Here is an 18,058-nt window from a genome sequence, read left to right as displayed (position 1 = left end):
TTGCCCGCTTTAGATGTGCTATTAGGTACAATTCACAGAATTGCGATATCACCTATTCTTGCTGAGTTAGAGTTGTAAACTTGATAGCTTCGTTTTCTGAAAATTTGCGATTAGATCTTTAATAAAAAATTGACGACCTATATAGAAAATTCGAAACCAACAGTCACTAGATTTTAAGTTTTTCTTTTAAATGCAACAAACCTCGTCAAATTTGGTGCAGTGGTTGCCGAGAAAAACGAATTCTCCTTTTACATGTATTTAGATAGGAGCACCCGAGCTAAAGCTTCCTCTTAAGCTTCCTCCAATATTTTTCACGCTCGAAAAGCCATTTCACCGCGAAAATTGCGAACTCGTGTTGGATTTCGCGGCAACGCCCATGCACCGGGAGTCGCATAACGCAAGCAGCCCCATCCGTGCACAAACTTTCAATGGCGTTTTGATGACAAACGGGCTCGCCGTGGCCTCTCGCGGAGGCCGCGGAATCTACACTCTATCATGGAATCTACGAAGCGCGTGGATGTCAATTCCGAAACATTATGGGTATAAAGTTCTCATAAACTTTTGATGTGAAAGGTGCATTGACATTTCCAAGCGTGTGCTTTAGATATTCAATTGTGGAAATTTTTAAGTTTAATGTTCCCATAAATATTTGATGCCAAAGGTGCATTAACTTTTCCGAAGTCGTACAACGGGCCATACAATGAGACAAGCTACATCAACACACTATCAGACAAGTTGACAAAGCCCGCACTGAGGCCCGATGGGACGAAGCGTTGTGGTGGTTCATTCGTGCCGTCATGTCACATAAAAAAAGATCATTTTTTTTTCACCTGCGCCAAAGCATCCAGGGAAGACACTAAAACCAGAGCCAAGGTAACTATGTTCTTATTTATTTTTCTACTTCGACTTTTAATCGGGAGGGCACATTGAGCCTCTTCAATTTTCTATTCTTTTTTTTTTTTGTTCTCGCTCCCCTACCCGGGGGCTGCCAGAGCCAGCCAGAGCGCATGCGTTTTTTTCGTATTGCCCCGACCACCGCGCGGCGCGCTTCGGTGCGCGTTCTCTGGCCGAGTGCATTTTTGCCTGGCAGAGTTTTGGACGCTTTCTAGCTAGCAGACGAGAAAAAGAAACAATGGTCGCTCGCCGCCATCACTGTGGGGACTCGACCGATTGCACCGCGTTCGCTTGAGCACAACCTCTCCAGGAAGTCTCGTCTCGCCGGTGTAGAATACCGAGCAGTATGCGCATTGTTCTTGGTGGACCAAGCGTCTCGTGTTTTCTTCGATATTCCTTTAATAGCCACATTAGTTGCCCAAAGTAGGCATTCGATTGTGACCAACATACTTTGCGTTTTCTTTTTTCATTAGAGACTTTTAGCCTGTCCGCTATTCCGGTAAACGGGAGCGGTTTGGGCGGATTGCCGGATTTGCGGGGGCGTAGCCAGATCGCTGCAGCTATCAAGGGGCTTTAGCTGCAGCCGCCTGGTAGCGTAGAGTTCAACCAGACAAACACAGAGCTAAAACTGCATTAATCCACTATATCCTGCTTCGCTAGTGGTGCAAATTTTTGGCAGCGGCGTAATTGTGAACACGATTAGTAATTAGCTCTGTGTTTGTGTGGTTGAGCTTTGCACCACCAGCTGGCGCCACCAATCTGGCCGCTCACGTTTACGCCCCCGCTAAACCGGCAAACCGCGCGCACTTGCCGGAATACCGGACACGCTAAAAGTCTCTATTATGGTTCCCCCTCCCCAAAAATGAAAAAAAAAAGAAACGTTGCGGCGCAGCGAATTATCGCATGGTGTAAGTTCTATTTTGTTACATCTTTTGCGGAAAGTAACAGGCCATGGGACGCTTCAGCTGCCGGACACACTTATTATATTATTGCGATAGCAATTATATGGAGACTCTAGGCGCATTCCTGCCGTCGCCCTCATGTTCCGCATAAAGTCCAAGGGCGATAACATCGTGACCGCCCTTGGACCTTGGAGTTCAACCAGACAAACACAGAGCTAAAACTGCATTAACCCACTATATCCTGCTTCGCTAGTGGTGCAAATTTTTGGCAGCGGCGTAATTGTGAACACGAATAGTAATTAGCTCTGTGTTTGTGTGGTTGAGCTTTGCACCACCAGCTGGCGCCACCAATCTGGCCGCTCACGTTTACGCCCCCGCTAAACCGGCAAACCGCGCGCACTTGCCGGAATACCGGACACGCTAAAAGTCTCTATTATGGTTCCCCCGCCCCAAAAATGAAAAAAAAAGAAACGTTGCGGCACAGCGAATTATCGCATGGTGTAAGTTCTATTTTGTTACATCTTTTGCGGAAAGTAACAGGCCATGGGACGCTTCAGCTGCCGGACACACTTATTATATTATTGCGATAGCAATTATATGGAGACTCTAGGCGCATTCCTGCCGTCGCCCTCATGTTCCGCATAAAGTCCAAGGGCGATAACATCGTGACCGCACGCCGCATGCTGTATGTGCGAGTGAAAGTGTGTGGGGGGTGGGGGGAGGGAATGGGTGAGCCGACGATGGTGGCTCAGTCTTTTGTGCGCAAAGGAAAAAAGCGGGGAGCAAGCGCGCCGCCTTCCGTCGCGCGCAATGCATCGGGGGGGAGTGGATGGAATCGGGGCGGGATCTAGGATTCTGTGAATCTGTGATTGCCCAACATGTTTATTTGCCTTGTTTGACCCATTATATACCATGACTTTTTCTTAGATACGTAGATTTATTGGAGACTTATACGTATCTTTGGATATTTTGTTGCGAGGTTTTGTGTATACGTGCAGTGAACCTTGCCTCCAGTGGCAATTTTTTGCCATTTATCAAGCTGTATCTTCGCATTTGTATATTCCATTGTATCTTCGCATTTGTAATGTACGAGGGCGAGTCAAATGACAGTGAGCCTACCCACCCCGCGCAATTATGGTTCTGTTCATTATCTGCAAGGCCTGCGCGTAGCACGCAGGCATCTCTCATTTACAAAAGTGGCACGCAGGTGTGAGGATAAATGTTCTTTAATGCGCTCGTACACTGGGTTGAACATGGTTGCGTGACGTAATGGACGCTCCAGAAGTTGAGCAGCGTGGTGCCGTGAGGTTTTTGTCAGCTGAAGGTGGTTTCCCAAAAAGAAGTTAGTCACCGTATGGCTGCCGTGTACACAGTGGCGTAGTTAGGTCGTCTGGCACCCGCGGCCCATAGGTCTTCTGTCACCCCCCCCCCCCCCCCTGATGTAGTCGACGAAGGCGAGGATATCGACAATTTCCGGGTTTCAGCACCAGTACAGCCGCCTTGGATACCGTGCAGGTTCCCCGGGTCCTCCTCTCCTTCGCTTTCTTTCCCAGAGATCGCGAATGCAGCAAATATACACGCTGTTTTTCCTGCGCCAAATAACACAGGGTGCTGCACTGATAACGTGTGATAAGCCCATGTGCACATCTTCTGTCAGACTGTAAAGCTTGGCAGCCAATACAAATGCGGCATCGTGGAAAACATGACTCACGTCACAAGTAACAAAAAATATCTTTAAAATAAAGTTTTAATTGCCAATTTTAGCGGCAATATTGCATTTGCAAAATTGAAGCCCGACATTCATATCTTGCCCAACGACAACTTCACAAAAATCGTCGTAGGTACTATGGCACGCAGTATTTTGTCTGTGGGCAGCCCTGAACGAAAACGAAAATTAGATTGTTTGTCAGTGACGCTGATCTCCCCACCCTATTAGAAAACGCTACCTGCCTCCCCGCTGCGCGGGCGCCATTGCTATGACATTTACGAGTTCTCTTCATTCTGATCAATAAAGCCTTGTTTTCATTTGCTGCTATACGGACAAACGTGATTATCCGAGCTCCGGTACCACTGCAAGATTGGCAACAGAATAGAGCACGCTTCGCGTCGATTCTTGGCGTCACCATAAAAAAGAAAGAAAAGGCCGCGATGAAGCCCGTGCCAGCGAAAGCTTGCACTACTGTTGGTCTGCACTTGCAATGGAGAGGATTAAGTGATCAACGTCACTGGTCCACTATTTCATATTTCTTTCGCTGCTGCCATATACTGGGCGCCGCCCGCAATGCCAAAGTACTGTAGGTTGTAGCACCCAAAACGATTTTGTTTAAGAAGTTTTTGTTCAGTTAATAATATGACTTTGAGTCCTCAATTCTCGAATTGAAGTGCTTCCTCTATAAGTACTAATTACGGGATTATTAAGGATATGGTTATTAGTTATCTGCGATATTTTTCGCGCTACCGAGTTTCTAGTAATCACAAAAAGGCATAACTTCATAGAATCTCGATCGGGAAATATCCTTACAAAATTCACCTTTTTTTTTATAAAGCTCTGTGCAGCTGATACAGACACTGTACTTGTGACATGAAGTCACACAACAACAACAGTTTTCTGAAACTTTCGAGGGTATGAAGGAAAGCGTGAAACATAACGGCAGGTTTCGCAGTGGCTTCTCGGAGCGAGCGGGAGAGGGGAAGTAAAAGCGAGCCGGACATCGCGGTGGGCCCGAGACTACAGCCTGTCGAGTCATACGCCGCCAAACTCTTCGGCCGAACCGAGTCTGAAGACGATCCAGAGAATCCCATTCGCGACTTTTGACGGCCCCACTTATGCAACGTCGCTCTCAACGAACGCTTCGCCGTAAACGCGAGCGCCGGGCGCGCTGGTTGAACGCCCTGTTGCTGGTGTCTTTGTTCGTCTTCGCTGCGCGTTCTGAACGGAAGAGGGACCCAAGAACCAAGAACCCAACGCCTTACAACGCCTCACTGTGTGTTTAGCGACTCCTGCTCCCAGCATGAACGCGCAGCACGAGCGCACCTCACATGAAACGTTCCGCTAAGGCGAGTAGTTTAGCGACCATTTCGCGAATTGAATTTTTTAGCCCGCACATTCGTGCAATTATTTCGCGGGGTGTTGATAGAGCTGCAGCCGACAATTCTGCGGCGCAACGCATCGGGTGCATGAGCTCGGGCTACTGGATACCGGAGCATTCTTTGCAATTTGCGCCCAGTCAAGCCGGCGGAAAGAGGGGTGTCTTCAGGCGCGGTTCTGTAACGGCATCCATTACACCATTCAAAGCGGACAAATTCGATATGTCTTTTTGTATCTTACATGAATTGGTTATTTTATGTACAAGGGTTCTGCAAGAGCCGTATTTCCATAATACTTAATTTTTTGAGGCTCATGTGTAACATATAAAATTTGTCCGCTGTAGATGTACTATTATGTTCAATTCACAGAATTGTGATATCAATTTTCATTGCTGATTTCCAGAGTTGTAACCTTCATTGTTTCGTTTTCCGAAAATTTTCGATTTTTGCCACTTTTTAAAAAAATATCGACGACCTAAATCGGTCATTCGAAACAAGCAGTCACTAGAATATGAGTTTTTCTTTTAAATGCTACAAACCTTATCAAATTTGGTGCAGTGGTTGCCGAGAAAAACGAATTCTCTTTCTACATGTATTTAGATAGGAGCATCCGACCTAATGTTTCCTCTTAGGAGGAGGCCGAGCTGCAATGTGAGCTCCCCCCCCCCCCCCCCCCCGAACGAAATTTCTGGCTACGCCACTGGTTATTAGTCACCGGATATTCAGTTACCCTGGTATTTGTTCATCTGTACTTGTGCCCAAATTACCTCTATTTCTCTTTTGTATTAGATTTGCAGTTATTATTGCAACCGATCGTGCAAACACGATATCCTGTCTTGTTAACCTCCTTACCTTTTGTTTTTAAATTTAGCTTTCCGAATTGCTGTGCTCTCTAAAATAGTACTACAGTTCTTCCCCCTCAAATTATTCCAAGCGCCAGTCTGAAAGCTCAAAGGTTCTCCAGAAAAAAATGAGTTAAGAGCTGTACTTCATGGTTTTCAACCTTCCGAATTCGAATATCGCATCGAAATTGAGTGAAAGAGAGCGCAAACAGATTTTATTTCAACGAAAAGTGCAGCAGCAGAATCGGGGCAGCTCGTGCGACTCGTTTCCACCTGTGATTGGTCGGGCGCCTCGTGACGTCAACAATGGTGTTCGTCCGGACGATCGCAGCGCCAGATTTCGCTCTAGGTATACTAATATGAAACTATGCTTAGCACCCTAGCTAGCTCTGCTGCGTCACAGGTCTGACCGCCGCAGTGGTCAGTTGCTTCGCAGCCGCTGGGGACTGAGGGCCGGGATTTGATTGTCGTATTCATATAGGAGGTTGTGGCCAAGTACTTCACCAGGGTGGCCAATCCTGCTGTGGTGAGGGTGTGCGTGCGTTACCGGTTCTGGTCACCAGGATCAGGCCGCACTCCAGGCCTGTTTATGCAATTTTATCAACACGCGGATTTCTTTTTTTAATCCTGTCGAAAATTGCGCGGCACCGGCATTCGAACCACGGTCCTCTTGCACGCGAGGAGGATATTCTATCTCTACGCCACCGCTGCATTCTATTACTGTGTTACAAGGTTACAAGATAACTTCCAAATAGTGCAAATGTTTCTCGGGGTGTGTGTCTGTAACCCGAAAGGGACACGCTCCGACTGGTCAGTAGCCTGGTGGTGAGCAGAATCACATACAGCCTGCCTTACTACCACCTCACACAGTCCGAGACGAAGCAGGCCGACACACTATTGAGGATGGCTTTGAAGACCGCTCTCCGCCTGCCGATGAGTACATCTACTGAAAAATTATTGGCGCTAGGGTTGCACAACACCCTCAGAGAACTGACAGAAGCCCTTTACGTCTCGTAACAACAGACTTGCGCGGACTCGCACGGACCGGCAGGTCCTACAAACCTTGGTGTTCCCAGCAATAACAACACGAACCCAAGAAACCTTCTTGATAGCTCGTCACGTCCAGGACAGGTTTCACGTTGTCCCGATACCACGCAACATGGACCCTAACCTAACACTCCGGCAGGCGGAGAGCAAGGGCCCAGTACATGGAGAAAGCGTTCAAGTTCAATACCACGGCCCGTTTTACGGACGCCGCCATGTATGGGACGAACAACAAGGGCGCAGTTGCAGTGGCATGCGACCACCGAGGCCACGTTACCTCCGCTGCATCGACCCGCCCCTGCACGATTACGGAAGCCGAAGAGCTGGCCATCGCGTTAGCCATCCGCGAGGGCCTACACGCAAACCAACCACTGACGATCCTCACGGATTCCCAGCAGGCCTGCATGCAACTTCCTACAGGGAAGAATTGGAAGACCTGCTGCACAAGTCCTAGCCGGAATACTAAAAAAAAAGAAAATAAGAAGGGAGGACCCTGCAGGACTTCACCACCCACACCATCATCTGGATACCGGGCCACACTGGCATCACGGGCAACCTGCAGGCAAACAGAGCAGCTCGAGGATTTGTACATAACCGAGCACTCACCACGCCGGGTGCAGAAGAACTGGACCCTGTCGACCTCGAGTATTCAGCCATCGTGAACTACCACAGAGGGCGTCGCTTGCGATATCCACCACCCCATCGAAATCTAAAGACAGAAGATGCCGCTGCCTGGGCTCCAGACAGGCACTTACACGAACCTACACATATTACATCGGATACACTCCACAGCCTACAGGGACGAATGCCCATGGTGTGGGGCCACACCAACCCATTAAGTGGGAGTGCACACTACACAACATAGAACACCCAGACACGAACACCACGAGGAAGCAATGGGAGGCGCTGCTGTCCAGCTCGGCCTTCGACGACCAGCTCAAGCTAATAAGGAGAGCTGAGAAGATGGCAAGAGCCAGCGGAGCCCTGGACTAAGGGCCCCGACTATTAGCGGTTTTTCTGATTATTCTTTTAATAAAGTTTATCTCTCTATCTATCTGTAACCCGCAGTACGGTAGCCCCAAAGGAAAGGATTACTGGAAGAGTTTTGGAAGGGTTCTTCCAAAAGTCATTTCCTTTGAACAGTGAACTTGCGGCATGTCAAAAAGAAGCGTTGCAGAGATTCACTCTCATGGCACGTAGGTCGTGGCAGTAGGTGGTGGTGGAAAAAAGATGGAGAGACCAAACCGAAACTGTACGCTGTTCGCTCTCTCGTTCTCGCTCTCGGGAGGTTATCTTTTGCGCTGTTCTGCGCTTGTGTTGCCAGTTTAGCTGCAGCGAAATTACTATAAGAACTGCTTAATTTGCTTGATGCCAGAGCATATGCAGCCGCGTGTGTCGCATTGTTCTTTTGTGTGATTACAATATTAGTTTGTGTCTCACACCTTGGAAAAACGGCTGCTGGACCTACGTTGACTAGTTGGCTTGGCTCGATAGGCTTAGCGGACCGATGCGTGTAGATAGCTACGGATAGTGTCAGCTCCTGTTGGGTACATTTGAGTAGGAGCCCTTGTTTCGCGTGTATTTTGTAGGGCGACCAAGATGAGCAGTAAAAGCTGCCTTGCGGTTGCCGCCGAGGCTGCGGAAAGAGTAAACGCAATGCTTGTCGCCAAGGGAAAGTTGAAGGTAAGATTTCGTAGCTGCGTTTTCGTGTTTCCTGAAATGTGCAGTCGACCGTCGAACATTATACGGGTGTCACATCGCGCTCTTTCGATCGCGATCGGGCCCGGTATGAATCGAAGTTCCCTGTCGCTATTGCCTTCCTTGCGTAAGCTACGGGAAGGAGCCAAAAACGGTCGAGAATTTCAATCTGGATTGGGCTTGATTGCGATCGAAAGTGGCCGTGGGACAACGGCAGGCAACGGGCAATGCGCTTAAATTTTGTCCGAACGCTGCGTATTTTTTACAGATCAATGGTGTCACAGGCCGCAGTTCGGGAGACTTGTTCACAACCGAAGTGGAGATAAACGACGCGCCCTTACCTGCGCGCAACGTCTTGACAAAGGGAATTTTTCAGGAGGAGGTGAGCTTTCAGACAGACTTCGCTAAAATGTGTGTGGGAATGTGCAAGTGCTTGCATCAAAGCATACGCTCGCATCTGCAGTATCTGACCAAAAATGTTATTGGTGAACTAGCTCTAGGTTCGAACGACCAGCAGTTGAGTTCTTGTCGCCTACTCGTGCTTGGCGTACTAAATTAGATCCTTTGTGCGAAGTATAAACATGAAACTGCACATGTACTCGGAACTGCTACGTGTAGCAGTTCTAGGGCCCAGAATTTTTCTGCGGTGGAAATGTCGTGCAGGCCTTGCTAAACACCCAATGGAAAAAGTTTGCTTTTGTGTGGATTGACTCGAGTACCTTTGGACAAAGATGTACACTGTAGCCTTTGCTGTGCTATTGTAGTTGTGAAACTGTCCAGGCGCTGTCCTGAAATATGCTGTGCTATTGCAGATATGCCGTTCGACTGGTGCAGTTATGTCTACAAGGGGTCGCTACATGAGTGGAATGGAAAAATTAAATTCAGGATCTGGGTGAGACATTGCTCATAATTTTCATAAAATTAGAATTGTGTATTGGAATTTGCTTTGCTTTTCATTGAGGCATGAGTTTGCTTGCTATTTTAATGCGTCTTGGTGTAAGTTGTGGAAGAGAGGAAGCACATTTAAATTTTTCTAACTTTACTATTACAGAGACAGAGCATTGTATTTGCATATTCAAGCCTCAACAGTGGATGCAATTGAAAGTAAGTGTTGCATGTAGGCCCATTTCTTGGCAGTGTCATGTTGCAGAAAGCTGATGTTTTCTTGTACAATGGAGAAACGCCACATTCAGTGAATATACTTGTTCGGTGAGTCCCCTATTGCAAGTTGTATGTAAATGATACACATAGAACAACAACTTCAAACTTAACAGAACCAAAAAGAGAGAAAATTGTACTTATTTACCTGGAATCTCTCTCATGTCTAGCAATGAAATACACAGTGACCATAATTCTGGAAGTCATCTTTTAGGTTTCCTTTCTTTCTGTTCCTTTTTTAAAGAACGCATGGTGGCAGTTCGTGTAAGTTTCCTAAATAAACAGGCTATTTTTAGAATTTTTACACTTAAAATGAGCACACAAAATATACAAGGGTGTTTATTTGCTGCTTATCATCCTACTGTAGGATTTTGAATGAGAAAGATATTCTGGTTCAACAAAACATGCTGGTGGGCTAGTTGTTATTGCATGTTAATAGTGTTTTAGCACAAAGAAACGCACAACACGAGAGAAGGCACACAGGACACAGCACTACTAGCAACTGATGCTTTGTTGTACTTGGTCGCAGTATATATAGCATGGTACAATAAAAGATGGAAAGGGAGTGTAACGTTACCACAGCATCAGAGACCGTCTAACAGCATAAAAAAACCACTGCTACCGTGACAAGAACAGTATCTCCTTCTCTGACAACACGATAGATGGGCAGCTCACGCTTTGTTTCTGTTCACTTCAAACGTCTCTAACGATTTCCCTTGTCACTTGATCAGAATGTCTCTAGTCTTCTTAAACAAAGGTTTGCAGCCACAGTGCATGCAGTGTGCAGCAAGATGACTGGTTACTGCCAGTTTATCAACATTTTTTGAGTGCTCTCATAGGTGATTGTTGAGCCATCTGACAGTTTGTCCCAGATATTGTTTCCCACATGACAATGTAATGCAGTAAACTACACCTTCCACACATTTGACAACAAACTGTTTGCGATGATTTGTATCACAAGCATTGCGTTTCTGCTTGGGATCGCCCCGACTTTAAAGGGTCCCTCACTCACCAGGTCTGGCCATTTTCAGCTTACAAGGGCAGAGCATACGTGATAATGATCGTGTCTGCAAAATATTACATTGCTACATGCCGTGCAAAGACCTGAAATTTCAAATGGAACATAGTTTTTTCTTCTCGCTGCCGCCGCGCTCCAAGCCGGCGGATGACGTAGTCGCGTCCCTGCGCCAACATACTCGAGTCTGCAGCGTGACGTCGCTCGTGGGGACACATGACTTCAAGAATTATTCAAGGCACCATCTGTTATTTGTGTGATCTGTTGCTTGAATTGACGAATTGAAGTTTAGAGAAATAATGGAACACACAAACGGAATGTCTGCATGTTTTTGCCTTTCGCATCGAAGCAAGAGAGATGTACTTCCGCTTCCTCTGCTTGTTCCCACGATCGTGCAGTCACATGCGTAGGTACCGAAACTATGCCATTTTCTACCGTGCTCCAGCGCGTGATCATGCTCTGCGATCCGCTTGTTCTGCCTCAGTATTCGTGTACCACTGAATTATACCACTAGTCATGTTTCCTTGTGCACAGCGCGCAAAATCCTGTGCTGCACGAACGAGACAACAGCCCGTGCGCGACGCCGTCAGCGGAAATGCATAGCACCGAAAAAAAAAGTGAGAAGGAGAAAAAAGGAAGTTAAGGCGAGGCCCGTGCCGCATGTGTCATGCGATCCTCGAGTTCCAGCTTGGGAGAACGCAGGGAGGGAATTTCGCTTGCAAAGGCTAGACGGGGCGAATAGAGAGGGAGTCTCGCTATGCAGTGGAGCCTGCCTGCTGAAATCATGGGTTCGTGGCAATGAAATATTTCTTTCTATTTGTCTATTAATGAGCCGACTTTAAAAAATTTTCCGGCAGAACGCTCCCTAGAGGACGCGTAACAACTTCCAGCATATAACCAAAATTTGCAATGAGGCTTGGTGAGGGGCCCTTTAAGTGACCTTTTTCTCGCACATTATGACAGGACTTTGTGCTCTCGCTTGGAAACAACAGCGGTTGCAAAAGTATTCAGATACACGGATGACTATTTGTGGATTTTAGAATGTGACAGTGATTGCACTGCGGTTGCCACAACAACAGTCTGCTACGTTTTCCGTGAATGCCAAAACCTCTCACCTTAACCTGTGAAGAGTCTGTTGAAAGACATGATAGGATCTTAGACCTAACCCTTCATGTTTTAAGCACCCATACATATTGGTGTTATAAGCCAAGAGGAAAGAAGCCCCTGCTTCCATACGCATCTGGAGACTCGAAATTAGATAAGAGGGGCATCATGAACCTATGTTTTAAAATTTTACTTCTGAAATCCTGCCAGCATCTTATGCAAAAACATTTCGATAACCAGGTTTCGCGACTCTGCGCAGCTGGCTACCCTTTGCAGTTGCTGATGGTGGTGGCTGGCAGCATGTTAAGAAAAATTGGAGGACGCTTAAGCTCCGCCTTCAAGAGTGGAACGCGATAGCGTTATCGCACCCCGTTCGCAACGCCTACTCAAACGCTCTACGCCAGCCAAACGTCTCGATCGGCACAGATAGCCGGACCCAGACGCGCCATGTTAGGCGGACGCGATCATGGGGCGAGTGGCGCGCCACGTGTCGGGGCAGCGCCGTACATTGCGAGGAGGGGGTCTTCTGTGTTTGCCGCAAAATGGCTCTGTGTGTGTGCAGGGCGCAGAAGAAATGTAGCGGAAACGTACTTCGCTACTCGTGAAACTGCGACTTCTGTAAGTTACATGGTCATAATTACCGATATACACCGCAGTAAAACTTTAAGGCAACACCGCATTCACTAGAGGCGATTTTGTCCCGTTTTGAAGGGACGAACTCGTGGCTGAGTGGTAGCGTCTCCGTCTCACACTCCGGAAACCCTGGTTCGATTCCCACGAGCCCATCTTGCAAGATGTTTTTTGTTTATGAAGTGCCTTCTGGGATTTATCGCTCACGGCCAACGCCGCTGGCGCCGGCACAGACGCCGACGACACCGGCTTTTCAGCGACAGGAGCTCCTTAATGCTGTCGCGTTAAAAAGTGAAGCTAATAGTCCTGGTGCCGCCTTGCAGCCACGCAGAAGTAAAAATGAGGTTGTGGTGCCGTATCTACATAATGTTGGCCACAATCTCAAGGAGATTACAGGAAGAGTTGAAGTGGACGTTGTTTTTTTCTGCCCCACATAAACTTTCTAGCTTGTGCACGAAAGTTAATAATCCCAAGGAAGAACGCAATGCTTGTGATACAATATCATCGCGAATAGTTTGTTGTCCAATGTATGGAAGGTGTAGTTTACTGGATTGCATTGTCATGTAGGAAGAATATTTGGGACAAACTGGCCGATGTCTCAGTGATCGCTTATGAGGAGCACTGAAACAATGTTGATAAACTTGCAGTAACCGGTCGTGTTGCTGCACACTACATGTGCTGTGGCTACAAACCTTCATTTAAGAAGTCTAAGAGTGATGCCGAGACATTCTGATCAAGTGACAAGAGGACGTGGTTAGAGACGTTTGAAATGAACAGAAACAAAGATTGCTTGAGCTGCCCATCTGTCACGCTGTCAGAGAAGGAGATACCGTTTTTTTCATGGGAGCAGTGAATTGTTAGGCTGTTAGGCGATCTGTGATGCTGTGGTAACTTTACGCTCCCTTTCTGTCTTTAGCCGCGTTTACATGAATGTGACAGAGTCGCATCGCATCGCATTTCTAGCGCATCACATTCATGTAAACAGCAGTAATGCGCTAGGAAGGCGCATCGCATTAATGCGCCAGGCGAGGGTAGATTTACAGGCGAGAGTCGACTCTCGCGGAGCATGTAAACGCAGGATCGTCGCATTAGGAATGACGGGAAGGAATTAGTCACCAACATGGCGGCGGTCCCGGCTGCCCGCTTCGAATTGAATTTGGCGTTGCTTTTGTAAAATGCACTTCGTTCGCTGCAAATGATTGTGTAAACGGCTTTCGCTTAGTCTCAGGCCGCTTCGACAACAGAGTATTATGGATAACCTTGTGATGTTTTCGAGATTGCTTCTCGTTTCGAACGAGTCGAAGTCTAACGAAAGAAACATTCGAGATGTCAGCGCTACCTATCGCTACAGTCGGGAAATAGCCGCAATGACTGCATATGGCCTCTCATAACCGAAGATCTCGCTGGCCAACTAAAACTGTAAAAAACGTGCACTGCTTAGCGTACGCTATACTATAGCGTATAGCGTATGCTATAAGTTGCGTACGTTAAACTAAAACTGTCTGTTTCTTGGCACTCAGCCACCAATGTGCACTCGGCCCACTACCTGAAATCAGTTACACCGGAAGTTGGCTGGACTTCCCTTATACGACACCATGTGGCGCTACGTTCTCGTGAGAGTTAATGCGCTACATGTAAACGGCGTCGCATCGCCTTTCCCAAATGCGCTTGGAAATGCGATGCGCCACTGTCGCATTCATGTAAACGGGGCTTTTTGTACGGTGCTGCATTTATGCGACCAAGTGCAATAAAGCATCAATTGTTAGTAGCGCTGTGTTCTGTGTGCCTTCTCGTGTCGTGCATTTATTTATGCTAAAAACTATTAGCATATTCTGGTTGTCCTGTGAGACAAGCATTAATTGCTATATCAGTATGACAAAGCATGCAGTTGTGAGTTGTTTTGTGGAGAAGAGAAAGTATTTGTTTTCTTATTAGTGAGCAAGTTTGGTGGCAAAATATGTTTTACAGGCTATACTGTTTCTTAGTACCATTATTGTTACAAATATGGTAGAAAATGAAAAGGCCAGCATGGTTATGAATATGGGCCTGCCATATTTCAAGAATTGATGACAGCAGCAGCAACAAAACTGAAGAAGGAAGAGGAACAAGGAATTCATCTGGCATGCATTGTTCTCTTAAAGGGGCCTGGAACCACTTCTTATTGAAGTGGAGAAAGGCATTTGAAGCAAAAATAGACTATTTCAGAAATACTTTGCCGCAAGAAGTACTTCAGTGCATTCAGCAAAAGCGGAGTTATTGGCAATCAAGCATGGCCTTCGCTGTGCTCCCGTTCCTTTGTCAATGCCTTGCACTGCAAGGGCTACGGCGCAGTGGGGCGTGCCCACAATGCTGTGCCTTCAAAATGTCACCGTGGCATGCAGTTCAGATTTCATTTTGGATGTTAACGTAGACGCCATGACTTCTGCCTTTGGTGCCTACAACACGTTAAACAGAAGCCAAACTCGGTTGTCCTCACCGAGCTGCAGTGTGCTTAGCCAGCGGACTCGTGGCGGCACTTTGCGGTGGCCGCAGCATCTAAGTCATGTAGCCAACCACAGCATGATGTTAGCTATCGGCCAATAGCAGCTGTCTAAGGGAATCGCAAAATAAAGCATCTGATGACGAAATAACGTGTCCATCAGAGAGTGAGGACAGGGCCTTCTGTTGAAAGAAGGTTTGAGAGAAAGGTGACTTCGTGATCCGCTTGCGAGCTCCGTACACCGTGTTCGACAGCAAAAATTGGCTGAGATGTTCACAGCAGCATATCTTACCCGCTGGCTATGTTATTTCACCAAGCCTGAGGTATGGTTCAAGGCCCCTTTAAAGACTATGCAAAGCAAAAATGCATATAAAAGGAAGTGCTCCAAAAAGTTGTGGTAGATAATGGGGCTATCAATTTGTCAATAATTGGCAAGATCATTAAATTTTAATGAAATGTATAACTAGATTTCACTGCAAATAATGTACTACATTTTTCGCAACAAGGTTTAAAGCTTTTTTTCACTGGCTGAGATATATTTTGCAGGTTTTCTGCAGTTTGATTGCCTTTCTGTATGCTCACAATATGCACTCATAACTTCATGTTTCTTGTATGATATGCGACAATCATTGCTTATAAAATCGCAACTCTGCATTTCTTTAGAAAATTAGGGTTTGGACATTTCTGGCCTAAATAAAGGCTTGTTGAGCGTTGTCAGAAGAAAATAAGAATCCTGGCTATCTCGTAATCGAGAGTAGATGTAAGCATGAAAGGGCTACCAGCAAAGCAGATTAGTTGGAGACGATTTGAGCCACAATCGTAAAATGGATGTACAGTGAAACCTCGTTAAACCGTAGTTGGCCGGAGCTCGGAAAAAGTACGTATTAAACGGTAGTACTGTTTAACCAAATAGCATGAGATCACCTACTTACCTGTCGAAAACGGAACTCAGAGAGAGTGCGATGAAAGGGGAAAAAAACATGCAGTATTTATTCACTTCGCGCTACAAAAGTGTTATTTTCGTTATTGGACGTGCCCCGGTCTCACGGACCGGTGGCGTTGAAAAGAACACACTGTGCCAAAAAATGACAATCAAATATATAGTGCCCTGTATCTACCTTTTGAATGTCGCTATTGGAAATCACAAATAAAACTTCAGCGTACTAGAAGTTATAGCTTGAGTGATATTGTGAACAAACATTAGGAAGAACTCAGAAGCAATGTTTTTTGTAACTTGTTTGAGAAGTAACTAGTGTGTGTAATGTGGTCTTGTATGGTAGCTTGGATGATCTGGTTTTGTTCTTGCAAATTGCCTGGATGTTCTCGTTTGAGTGCCTGGATAATCGCCCTGGCTTTGGTTCAAGGCCACATGAAGGTCACTGACAATGGGAGCTAAAAGCATTTCATGCTTAAAAATTCATGCATTAAGCAGTGAAAATGTAACCATTGCATGTTTTATGCTACATTATGGTGGACTATGTTGAATTACGTCTCATAATTTGCTCTTAGTGGCAAAAATGTAGTTTGATTTCTGGGAAACCTGCCAAGCTATTTTGTTCATGCAGCAAGCTAGGTTAATTTTTGACAGTAAGTAACATTTGTTGTGTTCGTACTTATTTTTGGCAAAATGGAGTAATATTGATGCAAATTACTAAAATATTTCAGGATTGCTCTCAGTGACAAATAGCATTTTTGAAGGCACAATCGGCTGGTGTTAAAGCGGGCTTGTGTGTGAGCTGACTTCAACTGTTGCACATATGTGTCTTATGTTAGTCCTCACTCCTCAGAGGCCATGGCACGAATCAACATGGTGATTCGAGAGCATGCCAAGGATGATCCGAATTTCACAGCCAGTGACCCCACTGCAGAGCTTGTGCAGCAGCAAATCGCCGAGTCAAACGCCATGGCAGCTGCTGCTATCAGTCTACTCACAGCCCAGGCAGCTGGAGTAAGTTTCCTTCTAATTACCTACAACATAGTTTGCAGCTGCCATAATGTGCCTTTCGCTTGACAGCCCCAGTGCACAACACAAACTTGGAGACCCTGCCCTTTTCTGCTATAAGGTTTAACTTTTTTTAAAATTCGGCTGATAGATTGACAAGAGGGTTGCAGGATGATGCCTTCTTTGGTCCTTCCAGCAAATGTCTTAATCTCATTGCTGTCTGTGACATCGTTTCCTGCCTCTCGGCACGCTAATAAATCACCTGTAAGGTGTGCACTGACTGCATTATGGCACCTGCCCAACTCCACTTCCTCTTCGTTATGGCAACTGGAATATTAGCTATGATTTCTCTATAATTGTAACTGACACTGTTGTCTTTTTGTCTCAATGTTATGCCTATCATTTTTAATTCCATTGTGCTTATACAGTCCTTAGCTAAGCTTGTCATCTTCAGAGTTTTATTCCTATAGGTAATTATTGGCAAAAGATACTATTTCTAATTTTCTATTCAAGGATGCAGGTAAGCGGTTATTCTTGACTCGAGTGTGCATGCCATGAGCATCGCAACCTCTGTGGTCATTTTTCTGTAAATTTTAATCTCATGATCCTAGTGACTACTTGGCCTTGGTAAACATACTTCACAGCTTCAAAAGAAGGGAGTACTAAGCACTAATTCTCATTCCCTTTAATATTTCAGTATTTTCGTTTTCTGTAGGGGGGGTAAATAGGCTTCTGATAAATTAGCAAATTGTCCTTCTAGCTGACTTGATGAAAATAAGTGCATTCATCCTGTTGCAGCAATGACCAAAAAAGCTTTCAGATATCTGAAATGATGATGCACATGTATTGTACTTGCCCCACACCCACATGAGAGCAGTGCAGACGGGGTTCTTCTCTAACGTTGATCAAACACCAGCCACAGTCCAAGGAGAGTCTTTTGTACCAGTCACCTGGTGCTAGATGAAAGTGCTAGATGAGCAGTGAGGTCATCTTTAATGTTTGCCTGACACTGGGCTAAACTTGGGGTTGAACTTATAGCTTATAAATACAGTGCTAGAAAAAAACATTGTGTTATGCATTTGTACATGTGGATCACTTTGTCTTCATCATCTCTTCAGCACTGTTACTCCCAAAGCGCATAGTAGTTGGATAAGGTGGGCTTACTGAGGCTAAGCTTTCCGTCTATAGTTCTTACAAAATCTAACCTGTTGCCTTTTTATAGCATTGAGGTTGCAGATTGTGTGTTGTGGACTCTGCTGATTG

General features: G+C 46.0%; 1 protein-coding gene across 2 annotated transcripts in view; it reads left to right on the top strand.

Annotated features, from left to right (window-relative positions):
* The first annotated feature begins 8,035 nt into the window (after positions 1–8,035).
* The window catches only part of LOC126543003 (uncharacterized), a 68,759-nt gene continuing 58,736 nt past the window's right edge, over positions 8,036–18,058 (top strand). For both annotated transcript variants that reach the window (XM_055077560.2, XM_055077561.2), the window contains exons 1-5: positions 8,036–8,452; positions 8,736–8,849; positions 9,280–9,359; positions 9,519–9,571; positions 16,641–16,801. In XM_055077560.2, the coding sequence (XP_054933535.1) occupies positions 8,369–8,452; positions 8,736–8,849; positions 9,280–9,359; positions 9,519–9,571; positions 16,641–16,801 (492 nt within the window). In that variant the 5' untranslated portion in view covers positions 8,036–8,368. The remainder of the gene's footprint in view (positions 8,453–8,735; positions 8,850–9,279; positions 9,360–9,518; positions 9,572–16,640; positions 16,802–18,058) is intronic.

The sequence above is a fragment of the Dermacentor andersoni genome, chromosome 2 (genome assembly GCF_023375885.2).
Source record: "Dermacentor andersoni chromosome 2, qqDerAnde1_hic_scaffold, whole genome shotgun sequence".
NCBI lineage: Eukaryota > Metazoa > Arthropoda > Arachnida > Ixodida > Ixodidae > Dermacentor > Dermacentor andersoni.
Note: the sequence above shows the minus strand (reverse complement) of the source record. Positions and strands in the feature narration are given on the sequence as shown.